Source organism: Palaemon carinicauda, chromosome 28 (assembly GCF_036898095.1).
Source record: "Palaemon carinicauda isolate YSFRI2023 chromosome 28, ASM3689809v2, whole genome shotgun sequence".
Lineage (NCBI taxonomy): Eukaryota > Metazoa > Arthropoda > Malacostraca > Decapoda > Palaemonidae > Palaemon > Palaemon carinicauda.
Genome location: NC_090752.1, coordinates 54,006,696 through 54,026,536, shown reverse-complemented (window position 1 = coordinate 54,026,536; position 19,841 = coordinate 54,006,696). Strand labels below are relative to the sequence as shown.

General features: G+C 34.2%; 1 protein-coding gene across 1 annotated transcript in view; it reads left to right on the top strand.

Moving 5' to 3' along the window:
• Positions 1–16,298, top strand: part of LOC137622042 (organic cation transporter protein-like) — a 22,568-nt gene extending 6,270 nt beyond the window's left edge. The window contains exons 5-12 of the mRNA XM_068352522.1: positions 544–698; positions 2,024–2,192; positions 2,985–3,132; positions 11,027–11,112; positions 11,786–12,045; positions 14,068–14,252; positions 15,099–15,256; positions 16,131–16,298. Of these exons, the coding sequence (XP_068208623.1) occupies positions 544–698; positions 2,024–2,192; positions 2,985–3,132; positions 11,027–11,112; positions 11,786–12,045; positions 14,068–14,252; positions 15,099–15,256; positions 16,131–16,224 (1,255 nt within the window). The 3' untranslated portion in view covers positions 16,225–16,298. The remainder of the gene's footprint in view (positions 1–543; positions 699–2,023; positions 2,193–2,984; positions 3,133–11,026; positions 11,113–11,785; positions 12,046–14,067; positions 14,253–15,098; positions 15,257–16,130) is intronic.
• The last annotated feature ends 3,543 nt before the right edge of the window (positions 16,299–19,841 follow it).

Genomic DNA, 19,841 nt, shown 5'->3' with positions numbered 1-19,841 from the left:
ATACCCGTATTCATGAACAATAGCGATTCTAGTTTTTTTTTTTCTTTTAAATGTTATGATTTTTTGTTGCTTAAAACTACCATAATTTGAATGCAGAATAGATAACCAAATGCACGTATGTGCACCCCTTACACACATATACACACACACACATATATATATATATATATATATATATATATATATATATATATATATATGTATGTATGTATATATATATATATATATATATATATATATATATATATATATATATATATATATATATATATATTTATATATGCAGTAGACAGATAGATAACTATCAAATTATATAAATGTTGCATTCACAATCTTAAGGCAATATCTCATCTCTCCGACTTGTTGTCTTCAGGTTTTATATACCACACACACACACACACATATATATATATATACACATATATATATATATATATATATATATATATATATATATATATATATGTGTGTGTGTGTTTGTGTGTGTGATTGTGTTGAAGCATTGATTCACTCACGTCATATCATTAATAATTATACTTTCAGGTTCGGGAGGAAGAGAATATTTGTTTGGGGCGTAGCATGCTTCATCGTCCTTGGTCTAATATCCGGTTGGTTACCTAATATTCCTGCTGTTCTAATCTGCCGATTCCTCATAGGAATAATGCATGTTCCAGTGGTCAAGATATCTTACATTCTAGGTAATTACTTCTACTAATGCAAGAGAGCTCATAGTTATTAGTTGTGGATCCTTTGGGATCGAAAGTTTTTTATTTTTTTACCTTGAATTGTTGATTAGCTAGCTTCTTGCATATTCTGGGAACCAAATCGGTGATATGCTAGATTTATAGCTGCTCAGCATTCTGGTCCTCCAAAATATGGATCAAGTTACCAATGCTTGATTGACTTATTCCCATGATTGATTGATCGATTTTGAGTTTTCTGGCATACTGATATCAAAGGTCATTGATGCAGATATTGTTTGTCATAAACAAAGAATAAAAGTAAATTCAACTTAAAACCATAAAAGCGAAGATGTCCCTATAAAAGTTGAATAGCTTTCAGAAGACCTGCTTCTGGAATAAATCTAAAAATACCGCTAGCATTACCATGAACAAGCGTCACAGATTAGCCTACAATGACGACAGAAATTGAGTAATCTAAGTTATAGCTTGGGTGTCATCATCTGTCCTCATCTAGTGATGGGTGGATTTGTTCGTACACAAATATGAAAAATTATATTTGGTAACGGTTAGAAAGACTGGCTGCAAGATACTAAGGGTTGCCAGGAAACGTACCCGTGTGATACTGCATTTATTACAGTAGTTCTGAAATGAAGGTACGAATAGAAATTGCTTACTAGATAGAGAAATGTCTCACAATGGGAAGTTATTACCTTCTTTTGCTGCCAAAGACCGAGGACCATCAATAATCTTCTTGAAGCGTGAAAGACACATGTAATAGTTTTAAGTGAGAGTAATTGAAGTGCTGGTCAGTGTCAATGATTATATAAGGAAGGTCTGTTACTTTTAGAGGCAAGATCATTTTGAATCCTTGTAATCTGTATCAGTAATATGTACAGTACAGTTTTCCATGAGCAAGGATTGATTATTACCTCCCCCAACGAATTTGGAAGGAGGTTAAGTTTTACCACATGTGTGTTAGTGTGTGTGTTTGTTTGTAAACAGCTTCCTGGCCACAATTTTAATCGTAGAGTAATGAAACTTGCAAGGATTAACTGTTATGTAAAAAGCTGGAAATGACTAAATTTTGGAATGTCAAGGTCAAAGGTCAAGGTCACGATCAAGCAAAACGTCGAAAATAAGCGGCCGCGGCGGAGGTCTGCGCTCTATTAAGCGCCCATCTAGTTCCTGTTATATTCTAAATAAAAATATGTTTACCTTACATCTGTCTGCCCAGTTCAATACCCATAGAAAAGCTCAGATTTCTTATAAACAAGGATTGAATACAACAAATTCTATTTACCATGATCTAGAATCCTGTTGACCTTTATATAATTACACAGGAATGGAATCCTGCCCACCTGAGGTCAGACCGATAGCTGGAATACTCCTGTATTTTCCTTGGACGATATACGTGTGTATATTCAGTGGCTTCGGGTATTTGATAAGGGATTGGAGGTGGCTGATGACAGTTGCTTCTCTCCCTAGTCTTCTTCTAATACCTGGTCTATGGTAAGATGAGATTAAGTTCAGTAATTAATTATTATTATTATTATTATTATTATTATTATTATTATTATTATTATTATTATTATTATTACAAGCTAAGCTATAACCCTTGTTGGATAAGCAAGATGCTATAAGCCCAAGAGCTCCAACAGGGAAAAATATCCCATGGAGGAAAGAAAACAAGAGTAGTAATAAACAATCAAAATTAAATATTTCAAGAACTGTAACAACTTGAAATTAGATCCTTTATATATAAACTATAAAAACTTAAAAAAAAAACAAGAGGAAGAGAAATAAGATAGAACAGCATGACTGAGTGTACCCCCAAGCAGGAGAACTCATTTTTTTATTAGAAACGTTAGGCCTTTCTCCTAATAGTGGGAGACTCTCGAGGGAAAATCAAAACAACTCTAGCTGTTTAATTGGGGATGAATCCAGGTTCAGGAAATCAGAGAAATGTAAACTACTACCATGATGGAGAGATATGGGGGGGGGGGGGGAGAGAAATTGACAGGTGTACAGGTAAGGTACATGAAGTTCTGGATACAGGTCAAATATGAAGAACCTGAGGATTGAAAATGATTGGTATCTGGTATTTTCACGTTAAGTAACACAAAATCAAATAAAAATTCAAATAATAAGTTAAGAAACTCGAAATGGCAACACTATATTGGTAGGAAGTGTGTTGGTCGTAAAATATACTCTTTTCAATTCTGTTACTGTAAATATGTAATAACTGGAATATTTTGGCAGTTTTTTTTTTCTTGAGATTTTACTTTCTTTACATATTTTTAGGCTTCTGGACGAATCACCACATTGGCTAGTAGTTAGGGGTCGGTACAGGGAAGCTTTGCAGGTCCTCAAAAAAGCTTCCAGGTGGAATAACAGTTCCCTACCGAGCGATGAGGAGGTCATTCTTATCCTGAAGTCCACGGCGGTACCGGTAAGGATGGCTACAAATCTGAAACTGCTCATTATCATTACTATATTCATAATTTTTTTCTTTTATGTTAGGATTTCCTTTATAATGTTCGACGTGCAACTGTTTCTCTCTTCTTTCTTTTAGTTTTTATCTATTACATTTTCCCAAAGCCATTTCCTTCATCATTACTCCTCGTCTCTTCTTGTAAAATGTTCAAAATCATCACTACCTTCATCACGGACTTTTTTTATGTTAGGTTTTTCCTTTACGGTGTTTGATGTGAAACTGTTTCTCTCTTCTTTCTTTTAGGTATTATCTATTCCAATTTTTCCATAGCCTTTTTGTTATAATTTCTCTTCTTGTAACATATTCAAACAATTTCAATATACGAGATCTCAGTTTATTTTTCAATCCTAAAAAGGGCCATGCTAGCATCTTCCCTATTTTCGTTTTGGTGACCCCTTGCTCACTAGCCTTGTGCCATAGCATTTTGTATTTACACTTCAAAATCTCCTACATTTATTTTGTCACAACAATGTGTACTGCACCAAGTAATACACGCTTCTTAAATTTTTGCTTTGTTTATAAATCGGATACTCATGTTTACTTGTAGTCTAGCAATATCTTTCTTTCACTACAGCTAGGTGATTTCTACTCTATTTCTGGCTGGCTTTTTCAAAACATGCTTCACATTCCAGCGTGTTGCCAAGTTAACCATAATATATTGTACCTCAGAGGGCTTTCCTTCCATGGCAACATGGTGTTCCACTCGCCTCTCATTCTCCTTTTACACACACACACACACACACACACACACACATATATATATATATATATATATATATATATATATATATATATATATATATATATATATATATATAAATATATATACATATACATATATATATACAGATATTTATACAGTATATATATCCAAGTTCAATATATAAATAGAAAGTAGATCACGAGGATTTTCTCAATAACGTTTTCATTTCCTAGCATTATTTCAACAAGTTTTCACTGAAAACCTTGAAAACAAAACTCATGAATAAAATGAAGGAATAGAAAGATTTTGCTGCGCATTTCTTGCGTATTGTTAGAGTACATATATATTTATCATTGGCGGTTCGGCTTCCTTATACCTTTTAGCAAATGAAACTTTCTTCTCGCCACTGATGAATGTTCTTATTAACGATTTTGAAATTTTTTTCTCGAAAAGACGAAGTAATTAGAAATTTGGAAGGAGTTTCATTCAAGAAAAACTATAGATAATCTCAGTCATGCACTATTTTTTTGCAATTAATTTGCTGTGATGTAGAGAAATCTATACATAGTAAGCATTAAACTCTTACATAAGTGAACTTATATATAATTGCCCATATATAACTGATTCTAGTTTCTTCTGTTGCCCATATATAACTGATTCTAGTTTCTTCTGTTGTCCATATTTAAGTGATTCTAGTTTCTTCTGTTGCCCATATTTAAGGGATTCTAGTTTCTTCTGTTGCCCATATATAACTGATTCTAGTTTCTTCTGTTGTCCATATTTAAGTGATTCTAGTTTCTTCTGTTGTCCATATTTAAGTGATTCTAGTTTCTTCTGTTGCCCATATATAACTGATTCTAGTTTCTTCTGTTGTCCATATTTAAGTGATTCTAGTTTCTGCTGTTGTCCATATTTAAGTGATTCTAGTTTCTTCTCTTGTCCATATTTAAGTGATTCTAGTTTCTGCTGTTGTCCATATTTAAGTGATTCTAGTTTCTTCTGTTGCCCATATATAACTGATTCTAGTTTCTTCTGTTGTCCATATTTAAGTGATTCTAGTTTCTTCTGTTGCCCATATATAACTGATTCTAGTTTCTTCTGTTGTCCATATTTAAGTGATTCTAGTTTCTGCTGTTGTCCATATTTAAGTGATTCTAGTTTCTTCTGTTGCCCATATATAACTGATTCTAGTTTCTTCTGTTGTCCATATTTAAGTGATTCTAGTTTCTGCTGTTGTCCATATTTAAGTGATTCTAGTTTCTTCTGTTGCCCATATATAACTGATTCTAGTTTCTTCTCTTGTCCATATTTAAGTGCTTCTAGTTTCTTCTGTTGCCCATATATAACTGATTCTAGTTTCTTCTGTTGTCCATATTTAAGTGATTCTAGTTTCTTCTGTTGCCCATATATAACTGATTCTAGTTTCTTCTGTTGTCCATATTTAAGTGATTCTAGTTTCTGCTGTTGTCCATATTTAAGTGATTCTAGTTTCTTCTGTTGCCCATATTTAAGTGATTCTAGTTTCTTCTGTTGCCCATATATAACTGATTCTAGTTTCTTCTGTTGTCCATATTTAAGTGATTCTAGTTTCTTCTGTTGCCCATATATAACTGATTCTAGTTTCTTCTGTTGTCCATATTTAAGTGATTCTAGTTTCTTCTCTTGTCCATATTTAAGTGATTCTAGTTTCTGCTGTTGTCCATATTTAAGTGATTCTAGTTTCTTCTGTTGCCCATATATAACTGATTCTAGTTTCTTCTGTTGTCCATATTTAAGTGATTCTAGTTTCTTCTGTTGCCCATATATAACTGATTCTAGTTTCTTCTGTTGCCCATATATAACTGATTCTAGTTTCTTCTCTTGTCCATATTTAAGTGATTCTAGTTTCTTCTGTTGCCCATATATAACTGATTCTAGTTTCTTCTGTTGTCCATATTTAAGTGATTCTAGTTTCTTCTGTTGTCCATATTTAAGTGATTCTAGTTTCTTCTGTTGCCCATATATAACTGATTCTAGTTTCTTCTGTTGTCCATATTTAAGTGATTCTAGTTTCTTCTGTTGCCCATATATAACTGATTCTAGTTTCTTCTGTTGCCCATATATAACTGATTCTAGTTTCTTCTGTTGTCCATATTTAAGTGATTCTAGTTTCTTCTCTTGTCCATATTTAAGTGATTCTAGTTTCTTCTGTTGCCCATATATAACTGATTCTAGTTTCTTCTGTTGCCCATATATAACTGATTCTAGTTTCTTCTCTTGTCCATATTTAAGTGATTCTAGTTTCTTCTGTTGCCCATATATAACTGATTCTAGTTTCTTCTGTTGCCCATATATAACTGATTCTAGTTTCTTCTCTTGTCCATATTTAAGTGATTCTAGTTTCTTCTGTTGTCCATATATAACTGATTCTAGTTTCTTCTGTTGTCCATATTTAAGTGATTCTAGTTTCTTCTGTTGTCCATATTTAAGTGATTCTAGTTTCTTCTGTTGCCCATATATAACTGATTCTAGTTTCTTCTGTTGTCCATATTTAAGTGATTCTAGTTTCTTCTGTTGTCCATATTTAAGTGATTCTAGTTTCTTCTCTTGTCCATATTTAAGTGATTCTAGTTTCTTCTGTTGCCCATATATAACTGATTCTAGTTTCTTCTGTTGCCCATATATAACTGATTCTAGTTTCTTCTGTTGTCCATATTTAAGTGATTCTAGTTTCTTCTCTTGTCCATATTTAAGTGATTCTAGTTTCTTCTGTTGCCCATATATAACTGATTCTAGTTTCTTCTGTTGCCCATATATAACTGATTCTAGTTTCTTCTCTTGTCCATATTTAAGTGATTCTAGTTTCTTCTGTTGCCCATATATAACTGATTCTAGTTTCTTCTCTTGTCCATATTTAAGTGATTCTAGTTTCTTCTGTTGCCCATATATAACTGATTCTAGTTTCTTCTCTTGTCCATATTTAAGTGATTCTAGTTTCTGCTGTTGTCCATATTTAAGTGATTCTAGTTTCTTCTGTTGCCCATATATAACTGATTCTAGTTTCTGCTGTTGTCCATATTTAAGTGATTCTAGTTTCTTCTGTTGCCCATATATAACTGATTCTAGTTTCTGCTGTTCTCCATATTTAAGTGATTCTAGTTTCTTCTGTTGCCCATATATAACTGATTCTAGTTTCTTCTCTTGTCCATATTTAAGTGATTCTAGTTTCTGCTGTTGTCCATATTTAAGTAATTCTAGTTTCTTCTGTTGCCCATATATAACTGATTCTAGTTTCTTCTCTTGTCCATATTTAAGTGATTCTAGTTTCTTCTGTTGCCCATATATAACTGATTCTAGTTTCTTCTGTTGTCCATATTTAAGTGATTCTAGTTTCTTCTGTTGCCCATATATAACTGATTCTAGTTTCTTCTCTTGTCCATATTTAAGTGATTCTAGTTTCTGCTGTTGTCCATATTTAAGTGATTCTAGTTCTTCTGTTGCCCATATATAACTGATTCTAGTTTCTTCTGTTGTCCATATTTAAGTGATTCTAGTTTCTTCTGTTGCCCATATATAACTGATTCTAGTTTCTTCTCTTGTCCATATTTAAGTGATTCTAGTTTCTTCTGTTGCCCATATATAACTGATTCTAGTTTCTTCTCTTGTCCATATATAACTGATTCTAGTTTCTGCTGTTGTCCATATTTAAGTGATTCTAGTTTCTTCTGTTGCCCATATATAACTGATTCTAGTTTCTTCTCTTGTCCATATTTAAGTGATTCTAGTTTCTTCTGTTGCCCATATATAACTGATTCTAGTTTCTTCTCTTGTCCATATTTAAGTGATTCTAGTTTCTTCTGTTGCCCATATATAACTGATTCTAGTTTCTTCTCTTGTCCATATTTAAGTGATTCTAGTTTCTTCTGTTGCCCATATTTAAGTGATTATAGTTTCTTCTGTTGCCCATATATAACTGATTCTAGTTTCTTCTCTTGTCCATATTTAAGTGATTCTAGTTTCTTCTGTTGCCCATATATAACTGATTCTAGTTTCTTCTCTTGTCCATATTTAAGTGATTCTAGTTTCTTCTGTTGCCCATATATAACTGATTCTAGTTTCTTCTCTTGTCCATATTTAAGTGATTCTAGTTTCTTCTGTTGCCCATATATAACTGATTCTAGTTTCTTCTCTTGTCCATATTTAAGTGATTCTAGTTTCTTCTGTTGTCCATATTTAAGTGATTCTAGTTTCTTCTGTTGCCCATATATAACTGATTCTAGTTTCTTCTGTTGTCCATATTTAAGTGCCCATATATAACTGATTCTAGTTTCTTCTCTTGTCCATATTTAAGTTATTCTAGTTTCTGCTGTTGTCCATATTTAAGTGATTCTAGTTTCTTCTGTTGCCCATATATAACTGATTCTAGTTTCTTCTCTTGTCCATATTTAAGTGATTCTAGTTTCTTCTGTTGCCCATATATAACTGATTCTAGTTTCTTCTGTTGCCCATATATAACTGATTCTAGTTTCTTCTCTTGTCCATATTTAAGTGATTCTAGTTTCTTCTGTTGCCCATATATAACTGATTCTAGTTTCTTCTGTTGCCCATATATAACTGATTCTAGTTTCTTCTGTTGTCCATATATAACTGATTCTAGTTTCTTCTGTTGCCCATATATAACTGATTCTAGTTTCTTCTCTTGTCCATATTTAAGTGATTCTAGTTTCTGCTGTTGTCCATATTTAAGTGATTCTAGTTTCTTCTGTTGCCCATATATAACTGATTCTAGTTTCTTCTGTTGTCCATATTTAAGTGATTCTAGTTTCTGCTGTTGTCCATATTTAAGTGATTCTAGTTTCTTCTGTTGCCCATATATAACTGATTCTAGTTTCTTCTCTTGTCCATATTTAAGTGATTCTAGTTTCTTCTGTTGCCCATATATAACTGATTCTAGTTTCTTCTCTTGTCCATATTTAAGTGATTCTAGTTTCTTCTGTTGCCCATATATAACTGATTCTAGTTTCTTCTGTTGTCCATATTTAAGTGATTCTAGTTTCTTCTGTTGCCCATATATAACTGATTCTAGTTTCTTCTGTTGTCCATATTTAAGTGATTCTAGTTTCTGCTGTTGTCCATATTTAAGTGATTCTAGTTTCTTCTGTTGCCCATATATAACTGATTCTAGTTTCTTCTCTTGTCCATATTTAAGTGATTCTAGTTTCTTCTGTTGCCCATATATAACTGATTCTAGTTTCTTCTCTTGTCCATATTTAAGTGATTCTAGTTTCTGCTGTTGTCCATATTTAAGTGATTCTAGTTTCTTCTGTTGCCCATATATAACTGATTCTAGTTTCTTCTGTTGTCCATATTTAAGTGATTCTAGTTTCTTCTGTTGTCCATATTTAAGTGATTCTAGTTTCTTCTGTTGCCCATATATAACTGATTCTAGTTTCTTCTCTTGTCCATATTTAAGTGATTCTAGTTTCTTCTGTTGCCCATATATAACTGATTCTAGTTTCTTCTGTTGTCCATATTTAAGTGATTCTAGTTTCTTCTGTTGCCCATATATAACTGATTCTAGTTTCTTCTCTTGTCCATATTTAAGTGATTCTAGTTTCTTCTGTTGCCCATATATAACTGATTCTAGTTTCTTCTCTTGTCCATATTTAAGTGATTCTAGTTTCTTCTGTTGTCCATATTTAAGTGATTCTAGTTTCTTCTGTTGCCCATATATAACTGATTCTAGTTTCTTCTGTTGTCCATATTTAAGTGCCCATATATAACTGATTCTAGTTTCTTCTCTTGTCCATATTTAAGTTATTCTAGTTTCTGCTGTTGTCCATATTTAAGTGATTCTAGTTTCTTCTGTTGCCCATATATAACTGATTCTAGTTTCTTCTCTTGTCCATATTTAAGTGATTCAAGTTTCTTCTGTTGCCCATATATAACTGATTCTAGTTTCTTCTGTTGCCCATATATAACTGATTCTAGTTTCTTCTGTTGTCCATATTTAAGTGATTCTAGTTTCTTCTGTTGCCCATATATAACTGATTCTAGTTTCTTCTGTTGCCCATATATAACTGATTCTAGTTTCTTCTGTTGTCCATATATAACTGATTCTAGTTTCTTCTGTTGCCCATATATAACTGATTCTAGTTTCTTCTCTTGTCCATATTTAAGTGATTCTAGTTTCTGCTGTTGTCCATATTTAAGTGATTCTAGTTTCTTCTGTTGCCCATATATAACTGATTCTAGTTTCTTCTGTTGTCCATATTTAAGTGATTCTAGTTTCTGCTGTTGTCCATATTTAAGTGATTCTAGTTTCTTCTGTTGCCCATATATAACTGATTCTAGTTTCTTCTCTTGTCCATATTTAAGTGATTCTAGTTTCTTCTGTTGCCCATATATAACTGATTCTAGTTTCTTCTCTTGTCCATATTTAAGTGATTCTAGTTTCTTCTGTTGCCCATATATAACTGATTCTAGTTTCTTCTGTTGTCCATATTTAAGTGATTCTAGTTTCTTCTGTTGCCCATATATAACTGATTCTAGTTTCTTCTGTTGTCCATATTTAAGTGATTCTAGTTTCTGCTGTTGTCCATATTTAAGTGATTCTAGTTTCTTCTGTTGTCCATATTTAAGTGATTCTAGTTTCTGCTGTTGTCCATATTTAAGTGATTCTAGTTTCTTCTGTTGCCCATATATAACTGATTCTAGTTTCTTCTGTTGTCCATATTTAAGTGATCTAGTTTCTTCTGTTGCCCATATATAACTGATTCTAGTTTCTTCTCTTGTCCATATTTAAGTGATTCTAGTTTCTGCTGTTGTCCATATTTAAGTGATTCTAGTTTCTTCTGTTGCCCATATATAACTGATTCTAGTTTCTTCTGTTGTCCATATTTAAGTGATTCTAGTTTCTTCTGTTGTCCATATTTAAGTGATTCTAGTTTCTTCTGTTGCCCATATATAACTGATTCTAGTTTCTTCTCTTGTCCATATTTAAGTGATTCTAGTTTCTTCTGTTGCCCATATATAACTGATTCTAGTTTCTTCTGTTGTCCATATTTAAGTGATTCTAGTTTCTTCTGTTGCCCATATATAACTGATTCTAGTTTCTTCTCTTGTCCATATATAACTGATTCTAGTTTCGTCTGTATCCCACTTTAGGCACCAAAGATTAAACATGAAGAAGAAGGAGAGAAGTGGCTATCGATTCTAAAGAGAAAAGCATCAGATCTGTTTATATTATTCAGGTGAGTTACGGATGCTGAAATACTGAACGATTTAGTTTCTTCACACGCAGAGACTTTTACTTAGTGTGGGTCCTTTGTGAGGTAGCGCCGTCAGGTGTAGCACTGTTAGCAATTACTGTACTAAGGGTCCTTGAAGCAGTCTACACAGTAATAAGCAGGATTATCTACTTACAACACTGGCTGTACTCTTTTACATTTAAAAGCATTTACAAATGGCATGGTCTCCCACTGTCTTGGGTTAGAGTTCTCTTGCTTGAGGGTACATTTGGGCACTATTCTATCTCATTTCTCTTCCTCTTGTTTATATTTTTGAAGTTTTTGTAGTTTATATGTGAAAGATCTAATTTAATGTTGTTACTATTCTTGAAAAAATATTTTGATTGTTCATTACCTGTCTTGTAGTTTATCTATTTTCTTTTCCCTTTCCTCACTGAGCTATTTTCCTTGTTGGAGTCCTTGGGCTTATAGCATCCTGCTTTTCCAACTAGGGTTGTAGCTTAGCTTGCAATAATAATAATAATAATAATAATAATAATAATAATAATAATAATAATAATAATAATACAAGTCGTTACCGTAAACACGTTTGACGAAATAGGGTCCAACTACTTGTAAAGCGTCCCTACATTTCAAACAACCATCCCTGACTAATTAAAGACTATTTCTCTTGCAGAACTCCCCGGTTACGCACCATAAGCTTGGTATTGCATCTGAACTTCTTCGTCATCGATATGACCTATTACGGAGTGACGTACAGTGGAGGCAATTTCGACATAGACATCTACTCTTACATAGCTCTCTTGGGATTGACGGAAGTACCAAGTCGACTACTCATTCATCCAATTTTGTCCAGATTCGGTAGGAAAATTCCTCTCATCGCCAGCCTTATGACGACTGGAGCTGTTCTCCTGTGCGTTACTGCAGTGCCAAAGGGTAAGATCGTTCATCTTGATTCGTTTTTTCTATAAATACCACTAGCTTAGGCTTCAATTGACTCTAGATCTTTATTTTTCTTGAAAATATAGTCTGGTCCATCCTACCATCCACAGATATGTAACCTCTTTAATCCATCCTGTTACCGTTCTTTCAAGACTGCTTTCGCTAAGGTATTCGATACTTTTACTCTAACAAATTGTCTTGACATAAACTACTTCTTAAGGATCTCAGTAAGGGATGTACAAGGCAAGATAAGCGTTCCTAGCCTCTGACGCAGTCATTATTTTTACAATACTTTGAATGAAAATGATTTTGTCCCATTGATATCCCTGAAGCAATTGTCAGTCTCGCTCAATATTTTTTTCTGGTTAAAAGTCCCTCGATGCTTCCTTTTTCTAATTCATGTTAATTTTTTCATTTGTCACTTTACAACTGTTGTTGACTGATGAACTTCCGTTCCATTTTCTATATCTAGCAATGGTCTTCAATATGTTCTCTCATCAACTTTTCTTACTCTTTATCCAATCGCTTTTTCAATTGATGTTTTGTCATTGCTTTCAACCATATACTTGTATCTTTAACCTCATAGCTCACGGGCCAGGTTTGAATAATTAGAAAATACATTTGGCCTGGTGGTAGCATCCTTGCCTGGTGATTACCAAACTGGGGTTCCAGTCCCCCTCAAACTCGTTAGTTCCTTTGGTCGCGGTAACCTCACCGTCCTTGTGAGATAAGGATGGGGTGTTTGGGAAAGCCTATAGGTCTGTCTGCTGAGTGATCAGCAGCCATTGCCTGGCTCTCCTTAGTCCTAGTTTGGTTGGAGAGGGGGCTTGGGCGCTGATCAAATGTAATATGGTCAGTCTCTAGGGCATTGTTCTGCTTGATAGGGCAATGTCACTGTCCCTTGCCTCTTCCATTCATGAGCGGCCTTTAAAGACTTTACAGGAATTTAGTTTTAAACAGAATTTAAAAGTCTTGTAGGCACTTTACTTGGAGGAGCTATGGTTATTGGTCTAGTTAGAATTGATTTCCTGTGGAAATTAGGGAATACTGTATCTATATGAAAATACCCAGTTTACTATGTGTTTTTATGTATTTTAGTTTGCCTTTGAATCTAACATATCACCGATTTTGATCAATATTTGTTTAGAGAATACTGTAATTCTTATGGTGTTAGATTACCCACATTTGGTTGAATCAAGATTTATTGGAGAAATGGGAATTACTTTACTTAACAAATAGGCATATCTGAATAATGTACGTACCACTCTGTCAGACTTTTTGATTGTTGAATTTAATTAGAATAGCATTTTTATGTGAATTGTTATACTGAATTAGGTTTTGGGTTACGAAACCGTATAACATATCAATGGAAAGTTGGAGACGAAGGGATACATGCCAACGCAATTTCAGCTGTAGATTACGGCGTCAATGACCTTCGACGTCAGGATGCTAGAAAACCCCAAATCAATCAATCAATCAACTGTAGATTAAATCTTTTTTTTTCTTCGTACTCATCGGTGTCCTAAACTAAGGGGTTAGTTTCTGCAAACGTGTTCTCCAACAATGTTTTTTTTTTTGGATATATTTTCCTTCACCGAACCCTTCAGTAAATTATTCTTCACTTTGTCAAGCCATTGTGCTGTATGCCCATACCATCTCAATCTCGACTGCATATCATCATCACCATCTCCTCCTACGCCTATTGACGCGAAGGTCCTCAGTTAGAATTCGCCAGTCGTCTCTATCTTGAGCTTTTAATTCAATACTTATCCATTCATCATCTCCTACTTCACGCTTCATAGTCCTCAGCCATGTAGGCTTGTATCTTCCAACTTTTATAGTGCCTTGTGGAGCCCAGCTGAAAGTTTGGGGAACTAATCTCTCTTGGGGAGCGCGAAGAACATCTTCATCTACCCATCACCATGATCTCATCCACATATGGCACTCGAGTAATCTCTCTTATAGTTTCCTTTTTTACCCTGTCCTGTCATTTAACTCCCAATATTCTTCTTAAAGATATGCAGTGGTTAATGGTGACCTTTGCCTTACTGGGCCGAATGTGTATCAGCATTTCGTCTTCCATTATATACCTGTTCGGGAGCGAGCTCTTTCCGACAGAAGTGAGGACCCGCGGCGTCAGCTGCTCCTTCATGATGTCTAGGGTGGGATCTTCGCTGGCACCCTTCATCACGGAATATCTGGTGAGTGCGGAAACGTCTCCCTTAAAAAATTATTTAAATTTTTGTCTTAGGAAATGAAAATGGTTTATGATGATTGGAGCCAGTGGGGAGTTTCTTTCATGGGTTATTCTGTAAAAAAAAGTCTGCATTTTCTCAATTAGATCTTCTATACTACTTCAACTGCCGATTCTTCCTGTTTCCATTTCCCCTTAACTTTTTGATTGACAGTATTAATTTTTAAGTTGTTCTTCTTACATAAACTTCAAGATGTTTAAACAATCTTCTTTATGAATTTCTTTTCACTATCACCAACAATTAAACTATTTCATCTTTAGGCATCAGCCAATTCTCACACAGATCATGACCCTTTTTATTATTCCACAAACTTACACGTACACCAACTTATCGATACTTGGCTTCTCTCACAATTTTACAAGCTTATAGAAAAGCAAACAATCTCAAATACATAACCAAAATTATACACATCAAAACACTCCCTTGTCTGTTCTACATATTCGATCATAGAAATTCTATTTTCTCACAGTAAATTACCTTCTATATCATACATATTCAACTCATCGATATCAAATGTACCATAAGCTTTCTCTATACACTGTTAAAAAACCGCAATATTAATCGGAAATTCTCCGTAAAAATATACTGTTCTCAACCGTATTTCAGTAAAATGCATGCGACCGTAATTTTACCATACTTTTTTTTATTATATTTTACGGGATAGTGACCTTAATATCACTCCTTGACGTCAATATATCCGTTTTTAAAATGGTAAATGCCTGGCAACATTTATTCCAGGATTTTCACGTGCATGCCTAGATTTGTTTTATAAGGCCATTTCTTCAATTCCAGGGCTACAACTACCAATGGGCTCCATCTGTCGTGTTTGGGGGAGGGGTAATCATTGCTGGCTTGGCTTCAATGGCCCTCTGGGACACCAGCAACATGGCACTTCCAGACACTATCGCCTTTCTGGAAAGCACTGACCCCAGGACTCGCCTTCGTGGGAAGTAAGTTGGTGAATAAGAGTTCTTCAAGAGATTCATTAACACTCATCATCTTCATCATCTCCTACGCCTATTGACGCAAAGGACCTCGATTAGATTTCGCCATTCGTCTCTATCTTGAGCTTTCAATACTTCTCCATTCATCATCTCCTACTGCACGCTTCATAGTCCCCAGCCATGTAGGCCTGGGTCTTCCAACTCTTCTAGTGCCTTCTGGAGCGTATTTGAAAGTTTGGTGAACTAATCTCTCTTGGGGAGTGCGAAGAGCATGCCCAAACCATCTCCATCTACCCCTCCCCATGATTTCATCCACATATGTCACTTGAGTAATCTCTCTTATAGTTTCATCTCACTAGTGAGATTAATTTAAAGCTATTGTATTGGGTGTGGGATAATGAAGTTCAAAATATTGTCAATAAAAAAGAAGGACCATTAAGTATCAAATGGTAAATACTGAATTAAGTCCCACTAATCAGTTGGTTTTCGTTTTTATTATCTTGTTTTATTAAAAGCCTGTGATAGTTTAGGCATTTGGCTCCCTGTCTTCTCAGCAATCTCATATCAAAAGAATTATCCAAAAACTTAATTGATTCGTTGGGGTATTTGTTTCATGTTGCTCAATTTTTAACTTAAATTTTACAAAAAAAAAAAAAAAAAAAAAAAAAAAAAAAAAAAAAAAAAACTTTAATTTTATACACTTCTTTAAGGCATATCCTGCTTTTCCAACTAGGGTTGTAGCTTAGCAAGTAATAAAAACAACAACAATAATAATAATAACAATAATAATAATAATAATATTAATAACAATAATAATAAGATCTTTTCTGGAAAGACCAATAGTTTTATTATTATTTTGTTCTCTCTTTTATTAAAACAGATCAAATAAGGAAGAAAGTGAAACTACTTCTTTAAAATCACCAGCCAAAGCCACAAAGCTCGAGGAAGAGATTCAACTAAAGGAAAAACCCTAATTATTCAATGTGAAAAATAAAATAAAAATGAACCTTTTATCTTTTCTACGAATAAAAACATCATTATCTTGTGATTTCAGACTTATTATGTGCCTATAAATTTCGACGTTAATTACCGACTACGGACTCTAGCTTATACATGGAATGAGTTTGTTATTTGGGCAATATCTTCATTAACAATTTAGGGAATTGTAATATAAATAGTCGCAACACCAAAGAAAAAAAAAAGATAAAAGAAATGAGGTATTACCATGAAATATTATTATTATTATTATAACTTGCTAAGCTACAATCCTAGTTGGGAAAAGCAGGGTGCTATAAGCCCAGGGGCTCCAACAGACAAAATAGCCCAGTGAGGAAAGGAAGCAAGAAAAAATAAAATACTTTAAGAACAGTAACAACATTACAATAAATATTTCCTATATAAAATATAAAAACAAGTGAAGAGTTTATTAAACTAGCTTAATGTATACGGAACGTTTTTAGCAGTTAATTTTAATAGTCAGGCTTTCTCCATCATGAGGCTCAATACTACACAGTAGGCTACTCTAGAAGTTTTATTCCAGCTGTGACCAAGTTGTGGAATGATCTTCCTAATCGGGTAGTTGAATCAGTAAAAATTCGAAAGTTCAAACTTGCGGGAAATGTTTTAATGCTGAACAGGCTGACATGAGTTTTTTCATAGTTCATATATGAAATATCTGTTTTGATGTTGTTAATGTTCATTTTCTATTTTAATAGTTCATTAATTCTTATATCGTTTATTCATTTCCTTATTTCCTTTCCTCACTGAGCTATTTTTCCCTGTTGGAGCCCTTGGGCTTATAGCATCTTGCTTTTCCAACTCGGGTTGTAGCTTAGCTAGTAATAATAATAATAATAATAATAATAATAATAATGATAATGATAATGATAATGATAAAGATAATGATAATAATAATAATAATAATAATAAAAATGCTGAAACTTTCAGATGCTTACTTATAGATTAGCATCAATGACTGAGGCAGTAATGCACCGTAGTACTCAAATGAGTCGTTAACAACATAAATAGAATTTACTACGAAGTTTACTATCTAAATAGAGAGAGAGAGAGAGAGAGAGAGAGAGAGAGAGAGAGAGAGAGAGAGAGAGAGAGAGAGAGAGAGCAGTCAAAATCGAACATTTTGGAACCGAGTTCCAATCCAACACTCTACCAGTGTTTGTGTTTGTAAATTCCAATGCATGACAACCAGTGATAGCTTTTGTGACCAAGAATTTAATGAGGTAGTAGCTATTACACTTTAATTTATAGCCGAATACATGAGCCATAAATTTTTCAGACTCGATATCTCCTGTTTTATTCATTTCCGACCATGAATTTGGGGCAACCACACGTTCAAGAGTTTTCGTACCCCTCATAAAAACAATTATGGGGGATCCCAGTGGGAAACTGGGTTCTTGGGTGGGGAAACACCAAAAAGCGAGTGATTTGCAGCAATAATAATGGACAGAAATGCATGATAAATACAAGATAATCAGTTGGAAAAATATCTGGTTCATGTAAGTGATGTGAAAAAATGATCATATTGACCTATAGTTCATAAAAACGATCTCGTCCCTTAAATGTTTTTTTTCTCTTGCTTAACTCTCAAATGAAAATAATCCCTCTCCTCCTCCCTTTCTGACAAGCGGGACATGGATGAGCTGCGCACGCCAAACATGTTTAAATGTCGTTCATTAATGGCAGAGGCAAGGGACAATGACATTTTCCTAACAGGGCAATGCCCTAGAGACTAAAATTATATACATATGATTAGTGCCCAAGCTAGGACCAGGGAGAGACAGGTAATGGTTGCTGTTGACTCAGCAGGTAGAGCTATAGGCTCTCCCCCAAAACCCCCATCCTTAGCTCACAAGGATGGTGAGGTTGCAGACACTACAAGAAACTATTGACCTTGAACGGGTCTTGAACCCCAGTCCATCTGAACGCCAGGCAGGGGTGTTTTGGATGAGTGATAATGGCTATATACTGGAGGGACGGCGTTTTCACCATAATCAATAACTGAAATAGATGAATTTACATTAATTACATCCGCCAACGAATTTGGAAGGACGTTATGTTTTCGCCCGTCTGTGTGCTTGTGTTTGTTTGTTTATGAACAGTTTCCAGGCCAATTTCAATCGTAGAGTAATGTAATAAAAAGCTGTAAATAATTAAATTTTGGAAGGTCAAGGTCAAAGGTCAAGGTCACAGACAAGCAAAATATCCAATTCACGTAATCTGCAATAAGTTTGGATATCGTTGTCACAGAGACTTCAAACTTGGTTCATATTTGAGTGTATGGAAATCCATGACAACTGATACATATTAAAGATAAAGGTCAAGGTCAAGCAAAAGCTCGAGAAATAAGCTGCCGCGTCAGAGGTCTGAGTTCTACTGAGTGCCCCACTAGTTTAGAAATAGATTGAACTCCTGTCTAGGAGACATCTAACTACTGTAGTCATACTGGAGTTATTATCATTATCAAAAGCCAAACTACAACTCTAGTTGGAAAGGAAGATGTTATATGCCCAAAGACTCCAACAGGGAAAAATAGCCCAGCGAGGAAAGGAAATAAGGAAATAGATAAGCTACAAGAGAAGTATTTGATAATCAAAATAAAATATTTTAAGAAAATTAACAACATTAAATTAGATCTTTTATGTACAAACTATAAAAACTTCAAAACAAACAAGAAGAAGAGAAATAAAATGGAACAGCGTAAAGCGCAGGTGTGAAGAATGGCTTTTCTAAAACAACATCAGGGAACTTAATTTGGGGGGGTCTTTCATTGGTTAAAAGAAACAAGTTGATGATTAAGCCATACCAAAAAAAAAAAAAAAAAACCCCGGATGCAAACAGAACATACCCAGTAACCCACCGACAGTCTTCCAAAAGTAAACAATGGACATGACGAAATGGCGTTAACATTTTAATCGACCAATACGTAAGTTATTATTACCCACGCCCTCATTACTGGTACAGAGAAAAATGCCAAACCAGCCAATACTCCTCAATTTCTTATAGCAAATTCCAGTTTTTTTAGAAATTAACTCATCACATATTAACCATCATTATCAATTAGTCTTTTTCTTAGGAGTGAATGTTGAAGTTCAAGTTAGCTCTGGCTATGTTTGTCATTGAAATTTGTATTAAGGGTTAATTTTCAATCTCGGTTATCGTTGTCTTTGCGTTAAAGTGTGTATTTTGAGGAGCTCTGGACTTCATATAGATCGAAAATCAGTAATTTGAATAGTTGGTTATCTTCTTTCAAGAGAAGCAATAATCAATGTGTTTGTTTGGGGAATAGGAAAACCCGTAAATTATAAGAATGCATTTTACCCTAAGCCTCTTTAACCTAACTTGTGGCAATGCACCTAACAGGGGCCAGTCGTAGGAACAAAGGAGTGCCTACAGTCTTAATTGGTAAAAAGGCTATTTGACCTTTTTTGGAACACTGGTTATCTACCCTTCTGCCTTTCCAGACTCAAACTACAGCAGATGCCTTCGAGAACCATTGGATAAAAGAGAAATTCTTTGTTATCTCTCTTTCCTCAACAAATTGTAGCTGAGATTTGGTTGTTATTGGAATCAA